The 21,772-nt window shown below is 31.3% G+C and overlaps 4 protein-coding genes across 7 annotated transcripts in view; 3 read left to right on the top strand and 1 right to left on the bottom strand.

Annotated features, from left to right (window-relative positions):
• The window catches only part of LOC106757664 (TMV resistance protein N-like), a 13,293-nt gene extending 4,018 nt beyond the window's left edge, over window positions 1-9,275 (top strand). Inside the window, exons 2-5 of one of the 2 annotated variants that reach the window (XM_022785060.1) lie at window positions 6,104-7,217; window positions 7,378-7,668; window positions 7,756-8,550; window positions 8,642-9,275. In XM_022785060.1, coding sequence (XP_022640781.1) covers window positions 6,104-7,217; window positions 7,378-7,668; window positions 7,756-8,550; window positions 8,642-9,268 — 2,827 coding nt within the window. In that variant the 3' untranslated portion in view covers window positions 9,269-9,275. The remainder of the gene's footprint in view (window positions 1-6,103; window positions 7,218-7,377; window positions 7,669-7,755; window positions 8,551-8,641) is intronic. The other variant, XM_022785063.1, reaches the window with a different exon arrangement.
• Window positions 5,427-6,036, top strand: LOC111242337 (toll/interleukin-1 receptor-like protein). The gene has a single exon (XM_022785066.1). It carries the CDS (start codon window positions 5,526-5,528, stop codon window positions 6,033-6,035), a length of 510 nt encoding a protein of 169 aa, XP_022640787.1. The 5' UTR covers window positions 5,427-5,525; the 3' UTR covers window position 6,036.
• A 1,531-nt stretch (window positions 9,276-10,806) lies between the features above and the next one.
• Window positions 10,807-14,996, bottom strand: LOC106759408 (probable inactive ATP-dependent zinc metalloprotease FTSHI 3, chloroplastic). Its single transcript, XM_014642605.2, has 5 exons — window positions 14,840-14,996; window positions 13,554-14,689; window positions 11,884-12,207; window positions 11,281-11,581; window positions 10,807-11,207 (listed from the first exon to the last, which is right to left on the bottom strand). The coding sequence occupies exons 2-5, from the start codon at window positions 14,652-14,654 to the stop codon at window positions 11,005-11,007; spliced, it is 1,929 nt and encodes a 642-aa protein (XP_014498091.1). The 5' UTR covers window positions 14,655-14,689; window positions 14,840-14,996; the 3' UTR covers window positions 10,807-11,004.
• Window positions 14,997-16,765: 1,769 nt separating this feature from the next.
• Window positions 16,766-21,230, top strand: LOC106766759 (protein CHROMOSOME TRANSMISSION FIDELITY 7-like). 3 transcript variants are annotated; one of them, XM_014651509.2, is made up of 5 exons: window positions 16,766-17,057; window positions 18,786-18,843; window positions 19,215-19,682; window positions 19,758-20,248; window positions 20,734-21,230. In XM_014651509.2, exons 3-5 carry the CDS (start codon window positions 19,341-19,343, stop codon window positions 20,852-20,854), a joined length of 954 nt encoding a protein of 317 aa, XP_014506995.1. In that variant the 5' UTR covers window positions 16,766-17,057; window positions 18,786-18,843; window positions 19,215-19,340; the 3' UTR covers window positions 20,855-21,230. The 3 variants fall into 3 exon arrangements, with proteins under 3 accessions (XP_014506995.1, XP_014507004.1, XP_014507010.1); XM_014651518.2 differs by having other exon boundaries at window positions 19,239-19,682; XM_014651524.2 differs by lacking the exons at window positions 16,766-17,057; window positions 18,786-18,843 and having other exon boundaries at window positions 19,131-19,682.
• Window positions 21,231-21,772: the final 542 nt, after the last annotated feature.

The following is a 21,772-nucleotide window of genomic DNA, read 5'->3' on the forward strand; positions in this document are numbered from 1 at the left end:
TTTTTTTTTTTTTTTCAAATTATGGGTGGAAAGCCTTCTTTGTCTTATCCAAAGTTTTTCTTATGAGGTCTTTTTATTTCTTACTTTATAGTAGGTACCTGTTAAAGATACTTTCACGCTCAAGTTAATTAATTATATTGATCGTTGACAGTTAAGTTAGTTAATTATACTGATCTGTTATTACAGTTAAGTCTTAAATATATAAAAATTGTAATCACCATTCTTCTTATTTTACCTTTGTATTTATATCTTTTGGAATGAGCTTATGGTTAAGATTGGTCCAATTGGTCCAATTACGACCTAATAGCTCTTAAATATAATTTATTTTATTAATCTTGTTGAGTTTGTGCTTAAGCTTCTAATCAGTTTGTGACCATGTGGTCTAGAATAGGATTGATCGATCAACGTTATCTCTAAAATCCTATAAAATATTTTGGTGAAAGTTGACCAACCGATCACATGATGAATGCGTTGACCGGACAATTTATATGGTACAGAGACCATCTAAATCCAAATTGATACTAGCCGATAAAGGAGCTTAAGAGGATTGTCCAGTTCTATTGTTCGCTCGGGAGTTAAGGGTTGTTGCTCAGATCCTATTTTGAAAATATGATCATTAGTGGGGAAAGTGGTATGGAGTTCTCGCAAATGGAAAGAGGAAGTTACATGGTCATTCAAATTGAACGTTTAGATCATACCTGATATGACGGTGTGGATTAAGGGTTACGTTGTTCATAATTTTAGACATTTTCAATCTTTTAAGCTTTTATATTTACACTTGTTTATAATAATATCATTATATTAAATTTTTACAAGAAAAATAATACTTACCTAATGCACATCTTAAATATACTAAAACCCACAATGTTTATATTTGTCCGTATTATAATAACAATAATGCTTAATTATATTTTAAACATCTAAAAATTGGGAACCTCTAATAAATCTTTGTAGTTTATTGTATTCAATAAACGGGATGATATGATTTTTAAGTGATTTACGTGTTTATTATTTTGTTATGTGGCATAGTTGAGCTTTTTTCATAAGTTATTTTACTATTTTAAAATATTATAATTAGTAATTTTATAATTTAGGATTCCATTTTTAAAATTTTATAATTTTAGAATATATAATTTTGAAATTTAATAATTAAAATATTTATAATTTTGTAATTTTATAAATATAATTTCATGATGTTGTAACTTTATAAAATAATACAGTTATACAATCATAAAATTACGAAGTTATAATTTATTAAACAATACAATTACAAAATCATAAAATAATAAAATTATAATATCCTAAAATTATAAAAATTTAAATTCATAAAATTATAAAACTATAAAATTATAAAACTGTAAAATTATAAAATCATAAAATTATAAAACTATAAAACTATATAATTATAAAATCAAAAAATTATAAATTACAAAAATATAAATTATAAAATTACAAAATTATAATATTATAATATTATAAAATAATAAAGTTATAAATTTATAAAATTACACAATTACAAAATTATAAATATTATAAAATTTTAAATTTTCAAAATTGCAAAATTATAAAGGAGGGCATTTATTTTATTAATTACAAAAATAATTCTATTAATTACAATGGAATCTTCAATCACTTTTTTACCAATAAATACCTCTGTTTACTTGGGGAATAGATACAACAAACACAAGTACAGTTCGCATAAAATTGTTATGTTTTCTTCTTTATACCATATTTTAAAATTGTGTTTATAAAGCATAATATAATATTATGTCTTACTTCGTATAATGTTTTATTTTATTAGTATATAACTATTATTAAAATAATAGATAAACTCGAATATATATATATATATATAGAGGTTTGTTAACTTGTGTTATGTTCTGTTTTTTTAGTTGATACATTTTAACATTTTGTATCAGGTTTTGTAGACAAAAATACTCTTATATATAATGGATTCTATGTTTTAAAGTCAAGAGTAATTGAATAATTTTCATTCTCAAAATTAACAAAAAAAAAAAAAAAACTCCCAAACACTTACTGACCCCCTTATTCCTCTAAACCCTTTCTTTTTCATCTCTTCCACTCCAACATTTTCTCTATCATTCCTACTGTAGCCCCAACTAACAATTTGTCTTTGTAAAAAGTTGGGTCATTGACATAATCGCTTTCAGGCAAATGTTTATTTAAGATCTCTTCAATTTCATCATCTTTACTTAACCTCTCTAATTTCATCATCTGCGGATGTTGAAACATCATCTTTAAAAAACTCTTCAGGCCAAGATTCTATTCAACTAAGAGAAAATATTATCTTGAGACAAATATATAATAAAGTTTTTCAAAAACAGATATAGATAGGAAAAACACAAGATTATTCTAAGCTTTGACACCACTTCCCTCATGCACACGATCATCCATTAGAACATTTTCATCTGCTCACATTATTAAGGTGATAATTGAAAATAAGAAGACAAACAAAAAAAAGTGAAAGGATAAGCTAATGTACTAAAAGGCAACTCATACAATATTTTTAGACATCTTACCACACATAACATTCATATCACCAAATCCTCAGACATACAACCCATTCAACACTAGTAAAAAAAGATATATTATCGCGCTCATTATGCTTCGGTTCACCAGAAATTTGACCATCCGGATACATATATATATATATATTGATATCAGACTCTAGCGAGTTATATACTTAGGGTACGTAGACACACACACATACACACACACACATATATAAGCACACACACATGCACACACACCCACGCATCCCCCCCTCCCACACACACACATACAGATATATAAATTATTTTTAAAATTGGCATATTTTGGAACCATTAGGCATTGGTTGCACTAACAGCCGAGGTAGTAGTTTGTTATTACCTCGGTCAAGTGTATGAACCGAGGTAATAGTGTTTTCTAAGATTAATAAATCGTGAACAGTTTCTTCACGCCATCTTTTTTTTCTATAGTTTAGAATTCATATACACTAATTGAAATCATCGAGTCTTATGCAGAAATTTAATTCTACTACTTCAATTTCATACAAGTCCCTTAAATCCATAGGGAAGACACTTGCAAAATATGTAATTAAACTCTATAATAGTATGTAGATGTTAGTATATAGTAAGTTCTACCTTAGCATATTTATGATTAGGTTAACTTTTACATTGGATTGATTTATGCTTCTAAGTTGATTTATGATTACAATGAATTGATTTATGCTTCTTAGAAGTTCATTTATGATTACTTTGAATTGATTTATGTTTTAGTTTAACTTTTATTGAAAATATATGTTTCTAGATTGTTTTGGGTTATTTTAGACTGTTATGTAAACTTTAATACATGCAGGTCTATTTCTGCAGTTGGAAATATTACAAAAACAGTCATGTTCTTAAAAAAAACCAGGGGAATATGTCTCGGTTGTGGTCACAACAAAGACAGAAAGTCTGGCGAAAAACAAAAAAAAAAATTAAAAAACAGTCTATTGCCTCGGTTTAGGTCCCAACTGAAGCAGTAGCGTCTCACATATTGCATTGGTTCAATAGGAACAAAGGCGAAAGGTATGTCAAAAAAAAAAAGGAAAAACTTTTTTGCTTTGGTTACCTATGAACCGAGGCAAAATTCTACTCCATTTTATCTTGTTTTGAACCGAGGCAAAAAGTGGTAGATTGTTTTCCTCGCCTGTATATGTCTCGGTTCAGAAACCGCTACGTATAGGCGAAAATAGTCGTTGTCATTTCTTGATACTGCACTAGTGAAATACAAAAATGAATCAATCATTTAGTGATAAACAGTCTTGTGCACTTTTCTTAAATTATCTTCTAGTCTTAGTTTAGTAAAGTAGTTGGATGTATACATAGTATCTTCACATTATCTACTTTTCCTCTCAAGAAACTATTTTCGATTAAAAATGAACTTAGTTTATTATACCAAGTCCAATGAGTTTGTATTACACCATACATACAAGGCATTGTTATTAAGCTTTAAAATGTGTTAAGAAAAGGCAATACTTTCAAATGCAATGGTTTATTCTATATAGACTTTCTCTTTTATAATACTATTGAGGAATACTTTTAACATCCATTTAATACAACTTTATGTTGTTATTATAACCAATAACAAAAAAAACGGGAAGAGAAAAATCTACAATAACAATGATCCTTTCATGATTATTTGAATAATTATAAATAATTTATAAAACTTAGTTTGTAATTTTAGCTTGATTTACGACACTTGTTCCCGAACTTTACACCTTGATTTTATTTTGAGCTTGAAATTTTGTTCCTTAACTTATGTGTGACAAGTTATTTAATTTTTAATTTTCATTAAATTTGTAGTTTGTGGTACAATCGATGCCTTTATATATGATGACAAAATGATGAATTATTAAGATTTGGTTTGGACTTCAACTTTGTTTAATAATAAAAAATTTTCTATAATTGTTCATTAGGTACATGGTAACTATTCAAATGTAGAATAATACAGATTAAAGCAAACAAATTACATTAATTTCATTCGGTAACTTCTCAAAGATTATTTGTATAACTTACTAATAGATATATACTTCGCTAGTATATATATGCAACAAAAGTTCATAATTAATCTTGCAAACTTACGGATCTTTTCTATAACAACCGATGGACTGTTTCATTAGTAAAGGCCGAAGTTTGTCAATATCAAGTTCTATCTTTGATATTATGGTTATTGGTGTGATTAAATTTTATTTTGTTGAAAATTTTTTAGCAATATATTTATGTAGTGATATTTTAAGTTATCCTTATTTTATTAAGTTTTAATATTTTTATAATACTGTAGTTCACACATCAAAAGAAAACAGATAGAGATGTATATCTAAATTAACATATCATAATACTTTATTATTATTATTATTTTTAAAATTTTAGTTTTGAGGAAAACTTTAATAATTATTAGGCTTAAATAATTTTATAGTCTCTATTTTTGTCAATTTTGAGACTAATTTTTTTCGGATGTTCAATATTATCTCAATTTTAGTAATTTATATTTAATTTAGTTTTTTTTATGATACCATCTAAATTGATTGTTAGTGACAGACTATACAAGTTAGCAGTGTTTGATATGTTGAATTTTGATTATGTGGCTCATGTGAGTTGGAACTAATTTAATTAATTAATCCTAATTACAGTGGCACGACGGTCTCGACTTCTTCTCCTCCAAAGTAGACACAATCTTCTCCTATAGGGGACAGTGAGACTTTCGATCTTCGATGGTGATGGTGATGGTTTTAAAAAAACATTTCAAATGGACTAATCTACATCCGCTAGGTGATGTTGTCAAAAGATTGACAAAAATTACTTGTTGAAAAAACATTTTCTTTGACAAGTGAGGCAAATCGGAAACACCTAAACAAAGATATTTTCCACCCTAATAACTGTTTGGCACTTGACGCTGCATTACCTTACATTTCACTCTTGGAATTTCATGTTTATTCAAAGTTTGATTTCATTTACAGTACACGCTAACAATTTGTTCTAATGGCAACTCCAAGTTCCTGTAGATTCACGTACGATGTCTTCCTCAGCTTTAGAGGAGAAGACACGCGTTATGATTTCATTGGTAATCTCTACAAAGCTCTATGTGACAGGGGACTTCACACTTTCATCGATGATGACAAACTTCAAAGCGGAGATGAAATCACACCAGTGCTTCTGAAAGCAATTGAAGAGTCTAGGATTGCCATCGTTGTGCTCTCTCACAACTATGCTTCTTCCTCCTTCTGCTTGGATGAACTTGTAACCATCCTTCACTGCCAGAGTAAAGGGCATTTGGTTATACCAGTGTTTTATAAGGTGAATCCTTCTTATGTCAGACATCAGAAAGGTGCCTATGAAGAAGCATTGACTAAGCATCAAAAGAGGTTCAAAGCGCAGAAGGACAAGTTACAGAAATGGAAGATGGCTTTGCGTCAAGTTGCTGACTTCTCTGGCTATCACTTCAAAGATGCGTACCCACCTTACCGATCTTTTTATGTTATTGAAAATTAGTATACGTATCAAGACATGCATACAATGCCTATAGTTTAACTTAATTAAAGCTTTAATTTTTGGAACAGGCATGAATACCAGTACGAGTTTATTGGGAAAATTGTTGAACGGGTTTCCAGGGAGATTAATCGTGCTCCTTTACATGTTGCAGATTACCCAGTTGGCCTACTGACACAGGTGCTGCATGTCAAGAAACTTTTGGATGTTGGATCGGATGATGTTGTCCACATGATAGGGATCCATGGAATGGGTGGGTTAGGAAAAACAACACTTTCTCTAGCAGTTTATAATTTGATTGCTGATGATTTTGATAGTTCATGTTTTCTTCAAAATGTGAGAGAAGAATCAAATAAACATGGGTTAAAACACCTCCAGACCCTCCTTCTTTNTGAAATACTTGGAGAGAAGGACATCGACTTAACAAGTGTACAAAGAGGAATTTCAGTGATACAACAAAGGCTTCGTAGAAAGAAAGTTCTCTTGATTCTAGATGATGTTGACAANAGAAAGCAGTTACAAGCATTTGCTGGAAGATCTGATTGGTTTGGTCCCGGCAGCAGAGTTATCGTTACCACTCGGGACGAACAGGTGCTAAAATGTCATGACATTGAAAGAACTTATGAGGTGAAAGAATTGAATAAGAATGATTCTCTTCAATTGCTTATGTGGAATGCTTTCAAAAGGGAAAAAGTCGATCCAAGTTACGAGGNCGTGTTGAAACGTGCAGTAACTTATGCTTCTGGTCTTCCATTGGCTTTAGAAGTAATAGGTTCCAACTTGGTTGGAAAAAGTGTACAAGAATGGGAGTCTGCGATTCAACATTACAAAAGAATTCCAAATAGTGAAATTGTAGAGATACTTAAAGTAAGCTTTGATGCTTTGGGAGATGAAGAAAAGAATATCTTTCTTGACATGGCCTGTTGCTTGAAAGGAAGTAGTTTGAAAGAAGTTGAACAGATACTTGGTGTTCTTTATGATAACAACATGAAACATCATATTGGGGTGTTGGTGAAAAAATCTCTCATAAAGGTTGGGCGTGGAAGGTTTAATGCAATTGAAATGCACGACTTGATTGAGGACATGGGTAGACAAATTGACCTGCAAAGCTCACCCAAAGAGGTAGGGAAGCGCAGGAGATTATGGTTAGGGAAAGATATCATTCATGTTTTAAAAGATAACAAGGTAAGTAAGCTTCATAGATGACTGATATGCTTTCTCAGCTTGATTTAATATTTTTGTGTCATCTGTTCATATCATAGTATTTTTTTTTCTCTTAACAATTTGCAAAGTTCTCTTAACAAGGGAATTTTTTGATTCCTGAATGTGACTTTTGCATTAACAGGGAACTAGCGAAACTGAAATCATATGTCTGGATTTGTCTATATCTGAGAAAGAAGAAACAATAGAATGGAATGCCAACGCCTTCAGAAGGATGAAAAACCTTAAAATACTTATAATTAGAAATGGTAAATTTTCCAAAGGTCCCAATTATTTTCCGGAAAGTTTGAGAGTACTGGAATGGCATGGATACCCTTCAAATTGTTTACCATCAAATTTTGATCCGAACAAGCTTGTGACATGCAAGTTACCTCANAGTCATTTTACNTCATTTGGATTCCTTGGCTCATCAAAGGCAAGCTTAAACAGTGTTTTCCTCATCTTNTAAATTATTAAAAACAANATAAATATCTTAANTTTTTTCTCTTTATTTTCTTTGCAGAAGTTCGAGAATCTAACTGTCTTGAATTTTGACAAGTGCAAATTTTTAACACAGACACCCGATATGTCTGATCTCGGAAATTTGGAGGAAGTTTCATTTAAAGGGTGTGAGAGTTTAGTTGAAGTTCACCACTCAATTGGTTTTATGAGTAAACTTAAAATATTGAATGCGGGAGGTTGCAGGAAGCTTATGAGTTTTCCACCTCTCAACTTGCCCACTCTTGAAAGACTAGAACTTTCATTTTGTCCGAATCTTGAGAAATTTCCAGAAATCCTAGGAAAGATGGGAAACATAAAGTTACTTCAATTGAATGGGCTTCCCATTAAAGAATTCCCACTTTCGTTTGAAAATCTTATTGGACTCGAAGAGTTATCCTTGTCATGTGAAGTTGTTCACTTACCAAGTAGCATTACTACTATGCCTAAATTGTTTAATTTTAGAGCTACTAATTGCAAGGGGTGGCAATGGGTAAAAGCAGAAGATGGTGAAGATAACGTAGGCTCAATGGTTCCTTCAAAGGTAGATTGGTTTTCAGCCTTGTCTTGCAACCTGGATGATGACTTCTTTTCAGCAGGTTTCATGCGGTTGGCACAAGTGTGTGTTTTATTTCTTCGGGACAATAATTTTACACACCTTCCTGAATGCATCAAAGAATTTCACAATCTCTTCTTTCTTGATGTGAGTCATTGCGAGCATCTTCAGGAAATCAGAGGGTTTCCACCAAAATTAGAATATTTCAAGGCAATAAACTGCATATCCTTAACTTCCTTCAGCTTAAGCATGTTGCTAAACAAGGTTTTGTTTTGCTTTTGAAATTTTTTATTCATAATATGTAGTGCTCTTAATGTTGATAAGCTAATGAGTTCTTTATATGTATGACTAGCAGCAACTGCATGAAGCTAGAAACACTGAGTTCTGGTTTCCAGGAGCAAATTTTCCAGAGTGGGTTGATCTCCAGAGCAGTGGACCTTCATGTTCTTTCTGGTTTCGTAATAAGTTTCCCGCCAAAGTTCTTTCTCTTCTTATTGCACCTGTGGGTGATAAACATCAGTTGGATTTCATTATACCTATGGTGTTCATTGATGGCAAAGTTCAAGAATCAGAAGACTTTTATTTCAAGGAGATAGAGATAGAGAGGATGTTAGAATTCGATCAAACATACATCTTTGATCTACAAAACCTACCTATCTATAGTAAGTTGTTTGAATTACCTATAGAAAAGGAATGGAAGCATGTGAAGGTTACATATGAAGGTGTGATAGAGACCTCAATTGTTAAAGCAACAGGAATCCATGTATTCAAAGACGAAAACAGCATCATGGAAGACATTCGGTTTGATGATCCTTATACCAACAACAAATTAGACAAAGATCTCAACACTTCTCAATCACAAAACCACTTGTTAAGAACCATAGGTTTCTTCATGTGCAAATTTTTCATAGGCCTTTTTCTTTTCCTTTTTAGTGCTTTTATATTTTACTTTATTTACCGGCCTCAGCACCAACCTAAGTAGGGTATGAGTGAGATATTTGCATTTTTATTATATATATATATATATATATATATATATATATATATATATATATATATATATATATATATATATATATATATATATATATATATATATATGAAAAAGTGGAGAAGCCCAAAGAAACCATAATGAAGTCTTTCCATACCAATGAAAGTAAATATAAAGATGTAATTACAATGATAATGAATGGACTTGCCAATTTCATCTTCCATTACATGCACTTTTGAATCTAGAATTCTATTACTCTAATATTGATAATAAGTTGAAGGCTTGCATCAAGAGGTAGGTGCCAAGTAAAGATATACAACAACAAAATTTAAGTGAGTTGTTTCTTTATAAAAGTGAAAGTGGACTATTTGAGGTAATTTCGTCAAATAATCAAGACCACAACTATACTTAAACAATTTCAAGTATTTTAAATTAGTTTAAATTATAAGTTATAAAATTTAAGTTAATTTATATGTTTTTATAGATTAATGGTAGCGAAATTACAGTTACGTAGCTTCAAACCTACAAAAGCTAGAAATCATGATTTTAAGTTTGACATTTAGCTCATCAAGGTATGAATATAATCGGAGTGTATTTGGACAAGTAATACTTGTTCATGCCTCATTTCATAGCTATATTCTCACAAAAATAGGACAAAGCTAATTATTACTTTATCTATTTATAATGCAGATTCATTCACAAGAAAGAAATAAGCTTGCACGATTTAATTTACATCAAGCATAACCAACAATTTGACCAAAGATATAATATTAGAGATGAAATTGATTTTGTTGTACTTAAGGACATTGATAAGTGCAATGAATGGTTGGCAGGACAAGTAGATGATAATGAAGATGGGTTTTTATGAAGATTCCACTCTTAATTAAGAAACTATTTATGAAACTTTAGGTGTTGGTGGGTCAATGATTTATACAAGGAGATTAGCAAACAATAAAGGGAAGAAAAAAGAAGAAGCAACCATTAAATGATGGTATTATTATCAGATTTTCTCAAGTTTAAAAAAAAATTGGTCTCTCCACTAAAGAACAAAAAGACTATTCAAGTTAAGGTTGATAATGAATTGAAATTTGAAAATTTTAACTTCTAAAAATATTAAGAAGTTATTTAACTTTAACTAAATTTTCTGCAAAACAGACGAAGAAAATATACCCTATTGGATAACATTGAAGATATTGTGTTAAGAATAAGAGTAACATGATTACAAATTTAAGTTAATATATGTTTAATTCTTATTTTAATTCTTAAAACTTGAAAATCTAAAGTATCACTTGTATTTACCATTAATTTTATGGAAATCTTTCATTATTTTTTGCATTTCATTTATATTTATAAATTTCACTTGTTTATTCATATACATATGTGTGTGTGTCTATATATATATATATATATATATATAGATAGATAGATAGATAGATATTGTGAGTTAGCGTGTATCATATTACCTGTTATAACATCTGATATATTTTCATAAAGGATTTCTACGTTACGCGCATGTGTTGCTGAATTGAAGTTCAAATTTAGGGTCGAATTTTGCAACCTCAAATTGCAGGCAGAATCAAGTAATTAGTGACCATAAACTTGGCCTTTTGCTGGCTATATTACATCTTCCCTTTCTGCTGACAGTGTATATTCTCAGGCATTATGTAAAGGGTAACAATGAAATGAAAAAATAGAGGAAAACATATAAGAAAATTGAACAGGAAAAGTCATGAACTCAGTGATTGATAACCTAATGGTCCTTTCAGGTCATCCTGTCTTCTTTCATTTTTTCCCATCAGTGATGGCATCCAAGGGAATAGCTTGGTTAGCTCCTTGCTTATTTTACTAGACCTGAATTGCTTATCATTGATTCCGAATTTTGCTCTTTCAATAGCTTCCATTATGTCTTCCCTTGCCACAGTTTCAGTACCTGCAGAATCCAAGATTATGGTCACTCTTAAACTCATCACACATTAAATATAAAAATTGTAAGTTGGTTTTACCTCTACGAGCAGCAAGCAAAGCGGATTCATTGACAATATTTGCCAAATCAGCACCTACAAAACCAGTAGTAAGAGAAGCAATTAAATGGCAAATGATGTTAGTGTCCTCCTCCAAAGGAACTCCTCTCAGATGCACAGCCAATATTTTTCTCCTTCCTTCTTCATCAGGTTCACCTACATATACTTTTCTTGAGAACCGACCAGGCCGACATAAAGCCGGATCCAAGGCTTCCGGCCGGTTAGTTGCTGCAATCACTACCACTCTCATCTCAGATTCAAATCCATCCATTTCTGTCAGCAACTACACACACAGAAGATACTTTAAAAATTCAGCTAAGAGCATACGGCACCTATTAAAACAATATGATTTGTTTCTCAGTTTCATACTTAAAATTCAAATTAACATATGAAGTATTTTTCTTTAACGTAGAAAGTATATACTAATACTGTGAAGTAATTGAAGAAAATGAACTTTTAAACATTATCTTCCCACCCCACATTACTATATTATAGTCAGCAGTGACTAGTGAGCCATAAACATAAAACCAATTATTGATAATTTGTATCTGATAAAGAAATACAACATATTATGTAAAAACTTGCCTGGTTTAGTGTCTGGTCACGCTCATCATTGAAACTTCTTCCACGCTTGCCTCCTACTGCATCAAGTTCATCAATGAATATGATTGATGGTGCAAATTTTCTCGCCGCGTTGAAAAGGTCTCTGATTCTAGCCGCCCCTCTTCCAACAAACAACTCCACAAACTCACTAGCAGATACAGTGAAAAAGGGTACACCTGCTTCCCCTGCCACTGCTCTTGCAAGTAGTGTCTTCCCAGTTCCAGGAGGACCCACCAGCAGCACACCTCTAGGTAACTTTGCCCCTAGCTTGCGGTAATTTATATCCCCTTGAAGACATGAAACTATCTACAAAAAGGGACTGTATCAATAACAATAACACAATCAAGTTGCTTGCTTACTGACAAGAAAAGTTCTACTAAAATTGATTAGAATTCATTTTCCAGTTGTTACAATTTAATACTCCATATTAAATGATTATAAGGGACCAACCAATCCACAGATACGATGTAATATCCTTTCATGCTTCATCATAAACTTTTCATGTGTTTTGTCCTATCTCTGAGAAATCCTTTTAACAAAATGGTTACATATCTCAAATTGGATATTAATCATTGAAGATGTAGAAAAGAAATGGAAAATAGATAGAAACAAATGAAAAAAAAAAATTAACAATTTCATTAAATTTTTGAGACTAAGAGAGGGGTCTCTTATCCAATTATTCCTTTTCCAACTTCAGTAAGGATTCTCCTTTTACAGAACGAATCCCTCTAATCCAATTTCCCTCATTTATCTAATTAACACTTCTAAATGAACTAACCAAAGGGCCAACTGTCTAATATCTGTCATATTCAGCTCATAGTTCATACAAATGTTAGTTTTCAATCTAAACTACTTTGATGCAATCGTGACTACTTTCAAGATAATGCACCCAATTGCCACAGGCTAAACTTATAAGAGGCATAACTTTAACCTTTAAGTTAAGCATATCTAATTGGCAGGGAAACGTTGTTTCAATGTCTTAATTGTCCAACCCTAAATTAGTATGCCCATACAGCAACAGCGAAGAGTATGAGCCAATCCTATAATATTTAAATAGTAAAGCAGAGAATATCAATGCACAGAACTACAAGTTATTAATGATTGAAAAGATCTAAAATAAGTGCATTACAGAACCTTAGGAAAAAATTGTTTTGCTTTTGACACAAAACAATTGCCTGATCAAAGTTTTCTTTATCTGAAAAGAGTCAAATGGATTTGAACATAATAATTTTGATAAAATAAATTTAGAATTTGTTCATATGAAAGCTAGAGTATTATCTATAAATACTAAAGCTTTTACACCTCTTCTCATGTATTAAGCTAAAAACTGAACCATTGATCACTAATCCTAACTTCCAAGAGATAAATAAATAGAAATAAAAAATGTAATTAAAAAATAAAAGATGTTGATTATCTCTAGCAAAGTACTACTAACCACGTAACAACACTATTATTCAGTCTATTATACGACCCTGCCAGTTAGCCTTACTGATCTTCTCCAACAACATGTTCCCGTATTTCTTCTTGCTATTTTATAAACCGAAGATGATAATATTCCAGGTCACACGAATTAAAAGGGAAAAATAGAGCAAAACAGGAAAATCACTTTTATTACATAATTATTTATAAACATTCTAGTATGAGATAATTACCTCCATGAGCTCTACTTTTGCAGAATCAACACCTTCCACATCATCAAATCCAACTGTCTGACTATTAGGCCTCTGCTTCCTTGCAGGACTATTAGCAGCAGAAAGTTGCCGATATAGAAGCCACATCAGTGGAATTAAAGGTATCCACAGTGTTATCACAGTGATCAGAGTACTCCTCATTGACATCAACACAGATTGAGGGGAAGAGCTATATGTAACCCCTTTTTCTCTCATCAAACTAACAAGGAATTTTTCATCATGATCTATTTTTCTAGTGGAATACTGCCATTCAGGAATTGAAGCTCTTGTCTTAGAGAATTTCTTTGGTACATTCACCGCTGGAGTTTGGCCAGCCCTAGAAGCACCCTCACTACCTATCTTATCAACATCCACATCAATGGAAACATCTACAACTTGAGATTCTTCACCGGAAACATTATCATTTTCAACATTTTGGGACTTCATGTTGTAATATATACGCCGCGACCCCTCTTCAACTAAAACCTTTTCAACATATCCATTCTGAAGGCTGGTGATCAAGTCGGAATATGGAACAGATTTCGGAGGGGGGAGTGCAGTCAATTTTAGAAACAGGAAACAAAGGCTGAACACAACAGAAACTGAGGCAGAAAATGCTACTGCTCTAATGTTCTTACGAATAAGTACCTCTAATTCATTCAAAATGGACTTAATAGAAGCCCTTTTCATTCTCCTAGCCAATAACCGTAACCTTGGCCGCAATCTCAATGAAAACCTCTTCTTCAACCTATTACCTTCACCCTTACCATAGTGAGTTTTCCTCTCACCCTTGCTTCTACTCACAAATGGCTCAATTTTATTGCTTCTTGAAACATCGTGTGGAGTCTTGCAACAATAAGGAACCCTTGATGAGGGAACTCTACTTCTACCACCACAATACCCTAGCTTCTTGTCCCAAACAAACTCATGTGGGAACTTGTAACATTGCTTAAACCCTAAAGAAGACAAAACAAATGACCTAGTACCCAAACCTCCACACACCCCAAGATATGTTCTTTGGGGCATAGAAGGGGTAACAATAACAAATGACCCAGTATTACAGGGTATAGAAAAACAAGCCATACCTCTTCCACAATCAAACTACACACCCATAGTACCTGCCAGTGCCACATAAACAGCATTAACATGAAAAAGAACATAAACAAGAATTGAAAACATAAGAGGTTGGGGAGATATATAATTGCACAGAAACATGTATAGAGTAGCATAAATATGAAAAAGAACATTAACAAGAAAACATTTATTACCTGATATCATATTATTATGTCATGTAAAACGCAGACAGCAATTGTGTCAGGTGGAAGATGAAGACGAAGAGTGCTTCTTGAATGTCGATATATCTGTTTGAAGATTATTTATTTTCGGTATATTAAGCATTAGCCTATTACATATTCAATCTCGTACCTGGATCTTTGGGACTCCAAGATTCATATTGCATTGCAATTGTTTTTTTCACCCTTATAATTTCTTTCTACACCCCTAATAATTTTTAAAGTTCCATTTTTGCCCTTCTTTTAAATGGATGTGAAGGTTTTTCTTATAAACACTTTTATGCATTAGGCTTAGAAGGCTTCATGTTGTTTGGATAGAAATAAATCATTTTTTTCTTTTCCTTTCCAAACTTTATAACTCCTTTTAAATTAAATAATGATATCATAACACATTATATCAAATAATCATTTTTCTTCTAAATTTTGTAACCAAAGGTTTGAACCCTTATCCATGAAACAAGGGCACAAAGTCTCAACAATTGTTACCAATTCTTGTTTGATTAGTACACAAAATATATATATATATATATATCATTCAGACCACATTATATTAAACAATAAATTAATAAAACAAATAATTTATTTATTTATTTCGTAAAATTTGAACACAAAACTACTAGGTCACGTGAAACCATCAGCAAAAGAACTACATGACCTTTATGAAAATACGTCTTTCTTAAAAGTAGACTAGATACAATATTTTATTTACACTCTACGATTTTTTAGGAGTTTTACATTTTTAACATGTTTAAAATTAAAGAATAACTTATATTTAAAGTATTAATTATTTTTTCTATGCTATATTTTTATTTTTAATTTTATCTTTTCATAATTTTTAATATTTGGTAATTTAATTAATTATCAAAAAAAATACTTATATTTAAAGTTTTTGTTATATTCTTTATTATATTTTTTTCATTTTTATTTTTATCATTTTATGGTTTCTAATTACTTCATCATTCAATAAAATTAAATTTAGAAAAATATATTTTGTTTTTATTTCTTAAAATAATATAACTTAAGAAAAAAATTATATTTATTAATAATACAATTTATTTAATATAAAAAAAATTCATATAATATTTCTTCTTACAGAAACTCGTCAATAAAAAATTGTATTTATTATTTTTATATTAAAATATAATATAAGAATTTCTATTTTTAAAAAAATCTTCATATTTTTATTATGTAATGATTATACTGATATTATTAAATAAAGAATTACGTGAATCATATATATATATATATATATATATATATATATATATATATATATATANCTTCTTGTAAGAATTTAAATAATTATATTTATAATAAAAATAAATTAAAAACTTACATTTATAGTTCATTTCAAAATATAAAACATATATTTATAACAAAATAGTTACACTTTCAATATTATAAAATTTTCTATATTTATTAAATTTATTTTTTGTAATTTTTAACTTTAAATGATTAGTGTTCGCAACTTTAATAAGACTGAAATAAAAAATAAAAGTTAAAAAATTATCTTAAAATATACCACTAATATTCACATTAAAAATCGTGATTATAATTGTATCAAAATTTCAATTATTATTATTATTATTATTATTATTATTATTATTATTATTGTGTATAATGTTTATATTTTAATATAATTTAGTTACCTATATACATAATAATTGTTTTTTAAAATAACGTACACATTATTTTAAAATGATTGAATATTGAAATTTACAAAAAAATAAGTATATAATAAGATTGAATAAAACCTTAAAATATAATTAGCATATTGCACTATGACGTTATTAAAAGAGATAAAAAGACCTGTTTATAAATAATTTATCTCCATTATTTGTATTTCAATTACGACTTATTTATTCTCTAGATTAAATTTTTACTTTATTATTGGAGTTTCATTCATTTCCCTCCTTCCTTTTTTTTCTATTTCGCATTCGCTCCTATTCTTCGCGCGCTTCTAGCCTGGGTGACCCTCCATTGCCCCTCTTTTGCACTTCAGACATAATCCCCTTCTTCAATCTTTTCAAAATCTTTTCTTTTTTTCTTTTTCAATCCAAAATCTCATTCGAATCCAGTTGAGCCCCAACACTGTTGAAGGCGATTTGACCGCTGGATTGAGCTTCCAACTGCAGTGTTAGCCGCACTGACGTTGTTTGTGGCAGCTGTTTCGCTGGTTCGTTCTTCTTCGTTGGTAAGAAGAAATCTGAAGGTTTTGCTTTTTGTACTGCCACTCTCTTTATGAAATGAGGATTTTAGAAAGATAGTTGTTTTGTGCAGAGTGAATGGTGCGTCACTGATTCGTTTCTCTATTCAGGGATAATAATGATGGAATATTGGTAAAATGAAAATTAGAAGGGAGTGTGGCTGAATTTAAGGCTATGGAATTTTAACCACATTTAAAATGAGCAATATGCTGGCAAGAAACCCTGATTTTCTATTTTTCTTGTAGTGCATGGGTGAGAAAAGTGAACTTGGAATGCTTGTTACAGGAAATTAAAAGAATAATGTATCAAATTCTGAACGCAATTAAATGAAATCCTGTGCTATTTTTTTATTTACTGTACCATATGTATGTGGTGAGTACATTGTCGTGATCAGTTTATTCAACTTTTGTTGTTAGCATATCCATTGATTGGAATTTTAATGTGACCGCATAGGTATTCAGGAAGTGATCTGCATGGTGTCAGTATTTAATTCTTTAATTCCTTCTAATTTTATGTTTTTCAATCGTTTCTTTTTATAAGGCGACCATTCTACATATAAATTTTTCCTAGCATGTATAATTTCAATCACATTTGCTATATTCATGTATGGATGCTCCAGTCTCTGTTCTGTAGATTCTGCTCTAACTCCAAGTGGTGGTATTCAAACGTTATTAGTGAAGACATTTTTCTCTTCTTTTCTAACGAATGTCTGAAGGCATATCATTATCTGTTATAGTAAAATGTTGAGAAACTTGAAGGTTGTGACTTAGAGTTGCTAAACTTTTATTATCGATGAGGAGAATGGATTCTATGGAACCTGTATATTCTTTAGACATTGCCTTTCATAAAGAATATAGTAAATATATACCTTACACTTTGATGAATTCCTGTATGCCATTTGTCTGGTATATTGAAGAGAAACATTGGGCAATATGATTATTTAAATTTTACTTTTATAACTCATTTAGAATGGCCTTGAGTATTTGGTTGCACTTACAGAATCTGTTTTTTCTGTTTTTTCTTTATATCTGTTAAAATTTACCCTGAAATTCGTAAACAATGCTGGGACCTTGAGCCCTGGCCAAAGTATATACTTGTCCGATATACATGGTCTGTGTCATTTTAGTTCCAGCTGTGTATGTACACATTTTATATAGTTTTGTCAATATTAATTTTGAAGTTTGAACAAATTTATTGTTGTGGAAGCCGTTGATATAATTTACTTGCATTTAAGGGATTGGGTTATTGATGATGATATAGCAACCAAGTTGTAGTTTAAATAATTAGATTGTAATGTTTATGGCAATATTTACTGTCACTACATGGTATGCTATTTTGTTATTTCCTTTTGATTTGAAGTTCGCAAAGTTCACAATAAACATAATTAGTTTATATAATTTATATACATCCTTCTGATTTGCAGTGCACCAACTTGATGGAAAGCATCATCTATTTATATACATGTAGTGTAGGCATTAGGTGTATCCAAATCTCTAGTAACTTTTTCCTTCAAATATAATGTGTGTTCTTAACTCCTACAACAGTTGCAGCATTTATTAGAAAACTTGAATGAACACATAGTGCTTTGTGTCAGGTGGTGATAGACATATGAACTTTCTTTGCATCTATATGTATTAGTCATGTTCATCATTTTGAATAATATCATTGGTTGGGGAAAGTAACAATCGCTTACTATGCTTTTTGAAATATTTCAGGAAGGACCACTCAGAGATAGATGTGACTTCAGGATTTTTTTGTTCTGTTTTGGTTCAGGTAAATAAATACCTTTCTCCCTGTTCTTTGCTTATATGGTGCATATCTAGCGAGAATACTGGTGATTGTGAGAAATTTGGGTTATTAGAACCAAATAGGTTCTCCTGTTTATTTGTAGTTGTTATTAGCGTTGGTTAGCCCACACTCTCTTTAAATGATTTTTATACTTAGCATCGGTTGTCCCGATCTTTATATATCTCTCATGTATGTCAAACATTCTGTACTAGTTTTTGAACAACAAAAATTCTGTATAAGTTTGGTATTTTGGTTCATTAGTGAAGCAACAATCTTTAATTTTCAGCTAAATCTGAATTCATAAAATCATTAGCTATCGTAATATATGGAATAATTGGGTTTTGGAGCTTCTTCAGCTCCACATTGATTTGTTCAAGCAGGAAATTTAAAGAACAAAATGAAAAGTTTTGGCAGCAAATGAAACGGACCATCAATAACACTGTCACATAAGGAAGAAAGAAACATCCATTACTGAATCACAAATGCAGTCCAAGATCAGTGCTTTCTTCAGATCCACCCAAGATTCCTCTTCTCCCAACAACGACCATGATTTGTCAACCTGGGAGAATCAGCAACATCACATCATCAACACCTACACCCGAAGGCGCGTAAATCCTAACCCCGGTACTTCGGATCCCAAACCGGTAACACTCGCCAAAAACAAGAAGAGAAGCTACGCTCAGTTTCATCTTGATTTTGGCCAATCCGATTTCCTCTTGCGCTCGTGTTCTACATGCGGCATAAAGTTCACTCCCGGTGATCCACAAGACGAGAAATCCCACAATGAATTTCACAAATCATACACGCAGGGAATCCTATTCAGAGTTAGCTCTCCGCCTACACTCTCTTCTTTTACGGTTTTTTATTCCTAAATCTTATTTCCTACTGTTATTCTGCAGGGTTGGACCAAAGAAAACGTTATTCCTCTACCCAGTTTGGATTCGGGTCGGGTCGTTTTGTTCTTGGAGACCGACCGGTCTTCTCACAGGAAGAAAGTTGAAGAGGTGGTGAGGATGATGGAAATTGAGATTGGAAGTGGGTGGATACTTCAGGAGCGCTGTAAGGTGTATCTGTTTGTTTCTCTGAACAGGGTTGCTGGGTGTCTCGTTGCGGAACCAATTGAAAAGGCATTCAGAGTTGTGTCTGGCTCTGTTCACAGTGCGAAGAAAAGGGGAGTAACGACACGCTCTACCACTCTTCAATTTGGGAATGTTATTTTCCAAAGGGAGGTCCATAGAAAAGTTGCTAATGTGAGTGATTCTGAAAAGATGGAAGGGGCAATCTTCTGTTCCAGCGAACCAACCGCTGCTGCTGTTGGCATTAGGGCCATTTGGGTTACTCCTTCCAACAGAAGAAAAGGCATTGCAACCCAGTTGCTAGACGCAATGAGGTAGCTTGAATTAAATTTGGCTTTAATTGACTCTGAGGAACTTTAAATATTTTATATAAAATCAATAAGTTCATAGGTAATGGAAGACCTCTAAAGAATATTATTTATCTACAAGTCCTAATACTAACCGCATGGAATGGGTGCCAAGTGGTTGGGAAAATATGTTTGATTTTACAAAAGGAAGTATCATAATTGATTTTGCTTCATTTGAAATGTGGTTTTAGAAAATGTATACACGCTTAGTTATTTTCTAATTTAACAAGAAGTGATACAAAATAGTTCTGCGTTGGATTAAAAAGGATATATCAAAGTCTTGTATCAAATTTACTTTTAGAATAAAAACATTAAAACAAATAATTTTATCTCAATATTTTTTTCCTATCTCAAATTTAATCTTTTTAACACTCATCTAGACGTACACTTAATTATTCTTCAACCATTTGTTTGCCTAGTGATTTGAATTTCCTGTGTTAAATTGGTTGCAGGAAGAGTTTCTGCCCCGGTTTTGAGCTTGAACGTTCTCAGTTAGCATTTTCCCAGCCTACCTCTGCTGGAAAGGCATTAGCAGCTAGTTATACTGGCACTGATTCATTCTTGGCATATTAGAGCCAACAAAACAGTTTATCAGTGATTACTTATCTTGACTGTTAATAGGTATAAATGTAAGTTATTCTTGTAAAGTGTAACATGTTTTGGCTCACATAAGCCATGAATCTGTCATCTCGTTGTTTTTTTGTCGGTGCTAGGCCTTGTCATTGTGAGTTGATCTTACCATTTAGTTCTTGAGAGTCAAGAGTTAGCATGTATTGGAGAACATCCATTTGAAGACTACAACTATGACTGACATTTAAAGATGTATTTTGAAACTGCAAACTGAAGTTCACACTTTCCAAGTACTAAAGCAAGAAATTGTATCTTATTTTTGGATTTTTTTTTTCTGTTGACTGTTCGCAGGTTTTAACTTCAAGCCTAACACACAGAGCTTGTTTGGTTGTGTTCAAGCAAGCTTAAGTTATCACAACCCTTAGTTAATATGAAAATAAGCTTCTGATATTTTTTGTGCTTGTCTCTTTTAAAAATTTATAAGCCTTTTATATTGCTTTAATGGAAATTACTATTCACCTTGATAACTATACTAGTTCTCTTTTTTTTTTTTTTGTCTTCGGTAAATTTTTTAATTTTAATTTCAAATAATATTAAAAAGTTCAAGAAAATTGCATCTAAATTGACATCTTATTTGGATATGTATCTTATTTTAATTTCATTGATTCATAATCTTTTATTTTGTCAAAGTACACACTGGATATGTTTCTTTATGAAAATGTTACTTTGACAACAGATATTTGACAACGATTTGCCAACGACACGTGTTGGTGTCTCATTTGTTGTTTTTAATGAATTTTTTAAATAGTTTAATTTTGTTATGGAGAGCATATTTGGAAACAAAAATGCTGAAAATGGGTTGGCGCCTTTTAGAAAGTGAAATTGTTTTCACTTCAAACCTTCGAAACTCTCTCACCAGTT

Source organism: Vigna radiata, chromosome 1 (genome assembly GCF_000741045.1).
Source record: "Vigna radiata var. radiata cultivar VC1973A chromosome 1, Vradiata_ver6, whole genome shotgun sequence".
In the NCBI taxonomy this organism is placed as follows: domain Eukaryota; kingdom Viridiplantae; phylum Streptophyta; class Magnoliopsida; order Fabales; family Fabaceae; genus Vigna; species Vigna radiata.

Bases quoted from the DNA above. Each gene is read 5' to 3' on its own strand.
- LOC111242337 (XM_022785066.1), top strand. From the start codon at position 5,526: ATGGCAACTCCAAGTTCCTGTAGATTCACGTACGATGTCTTCCTCAGC.
- LOC106759408 (XM_014642605.2), bottom strand. From the start codon at position 14,654: ATGGCTTGTTTTTCTATACCCTGTAATACTGGGTCATTTGTTATTGTT. The intron at 12,208-13,553 runs GTAATTATCTCA...CCCTTTTTGTAG, and splicing joins CAAAAGTAGAGCTCATGGAG to ATAGTTTCATGTCTTCAAGG. The intron at 11,582-11,883 runs GCAAGTTTTTAC...CTGTGTGTGTAG, and splicing joins GTGACCAGACACTAAACCAG to TTGCTGACAGAAATGGATGG.
- LOC106766759 (XM_014651509.2), top strand. From the start codon at position 19,341: ATGCAGTCCAAGATCAGTGCTTTCTTCAGATCCACCCAAGATTCCTCT. The intron at 19,683-19,757 runs GTTAGCTCTCCG...GTTATTCTGCAG, and splicing joins CGCAGGGAATCCTATTCAGA to GGTTGGACCAAAGAAAACGT. The intron at 20,249-20,733 runs GTAGCTTGAATT...AATTGGTTGCAG, and splicing joins CAGTTGCTAGACGCAATGAG to GAAGAGTTTCTGCCCCGGTT.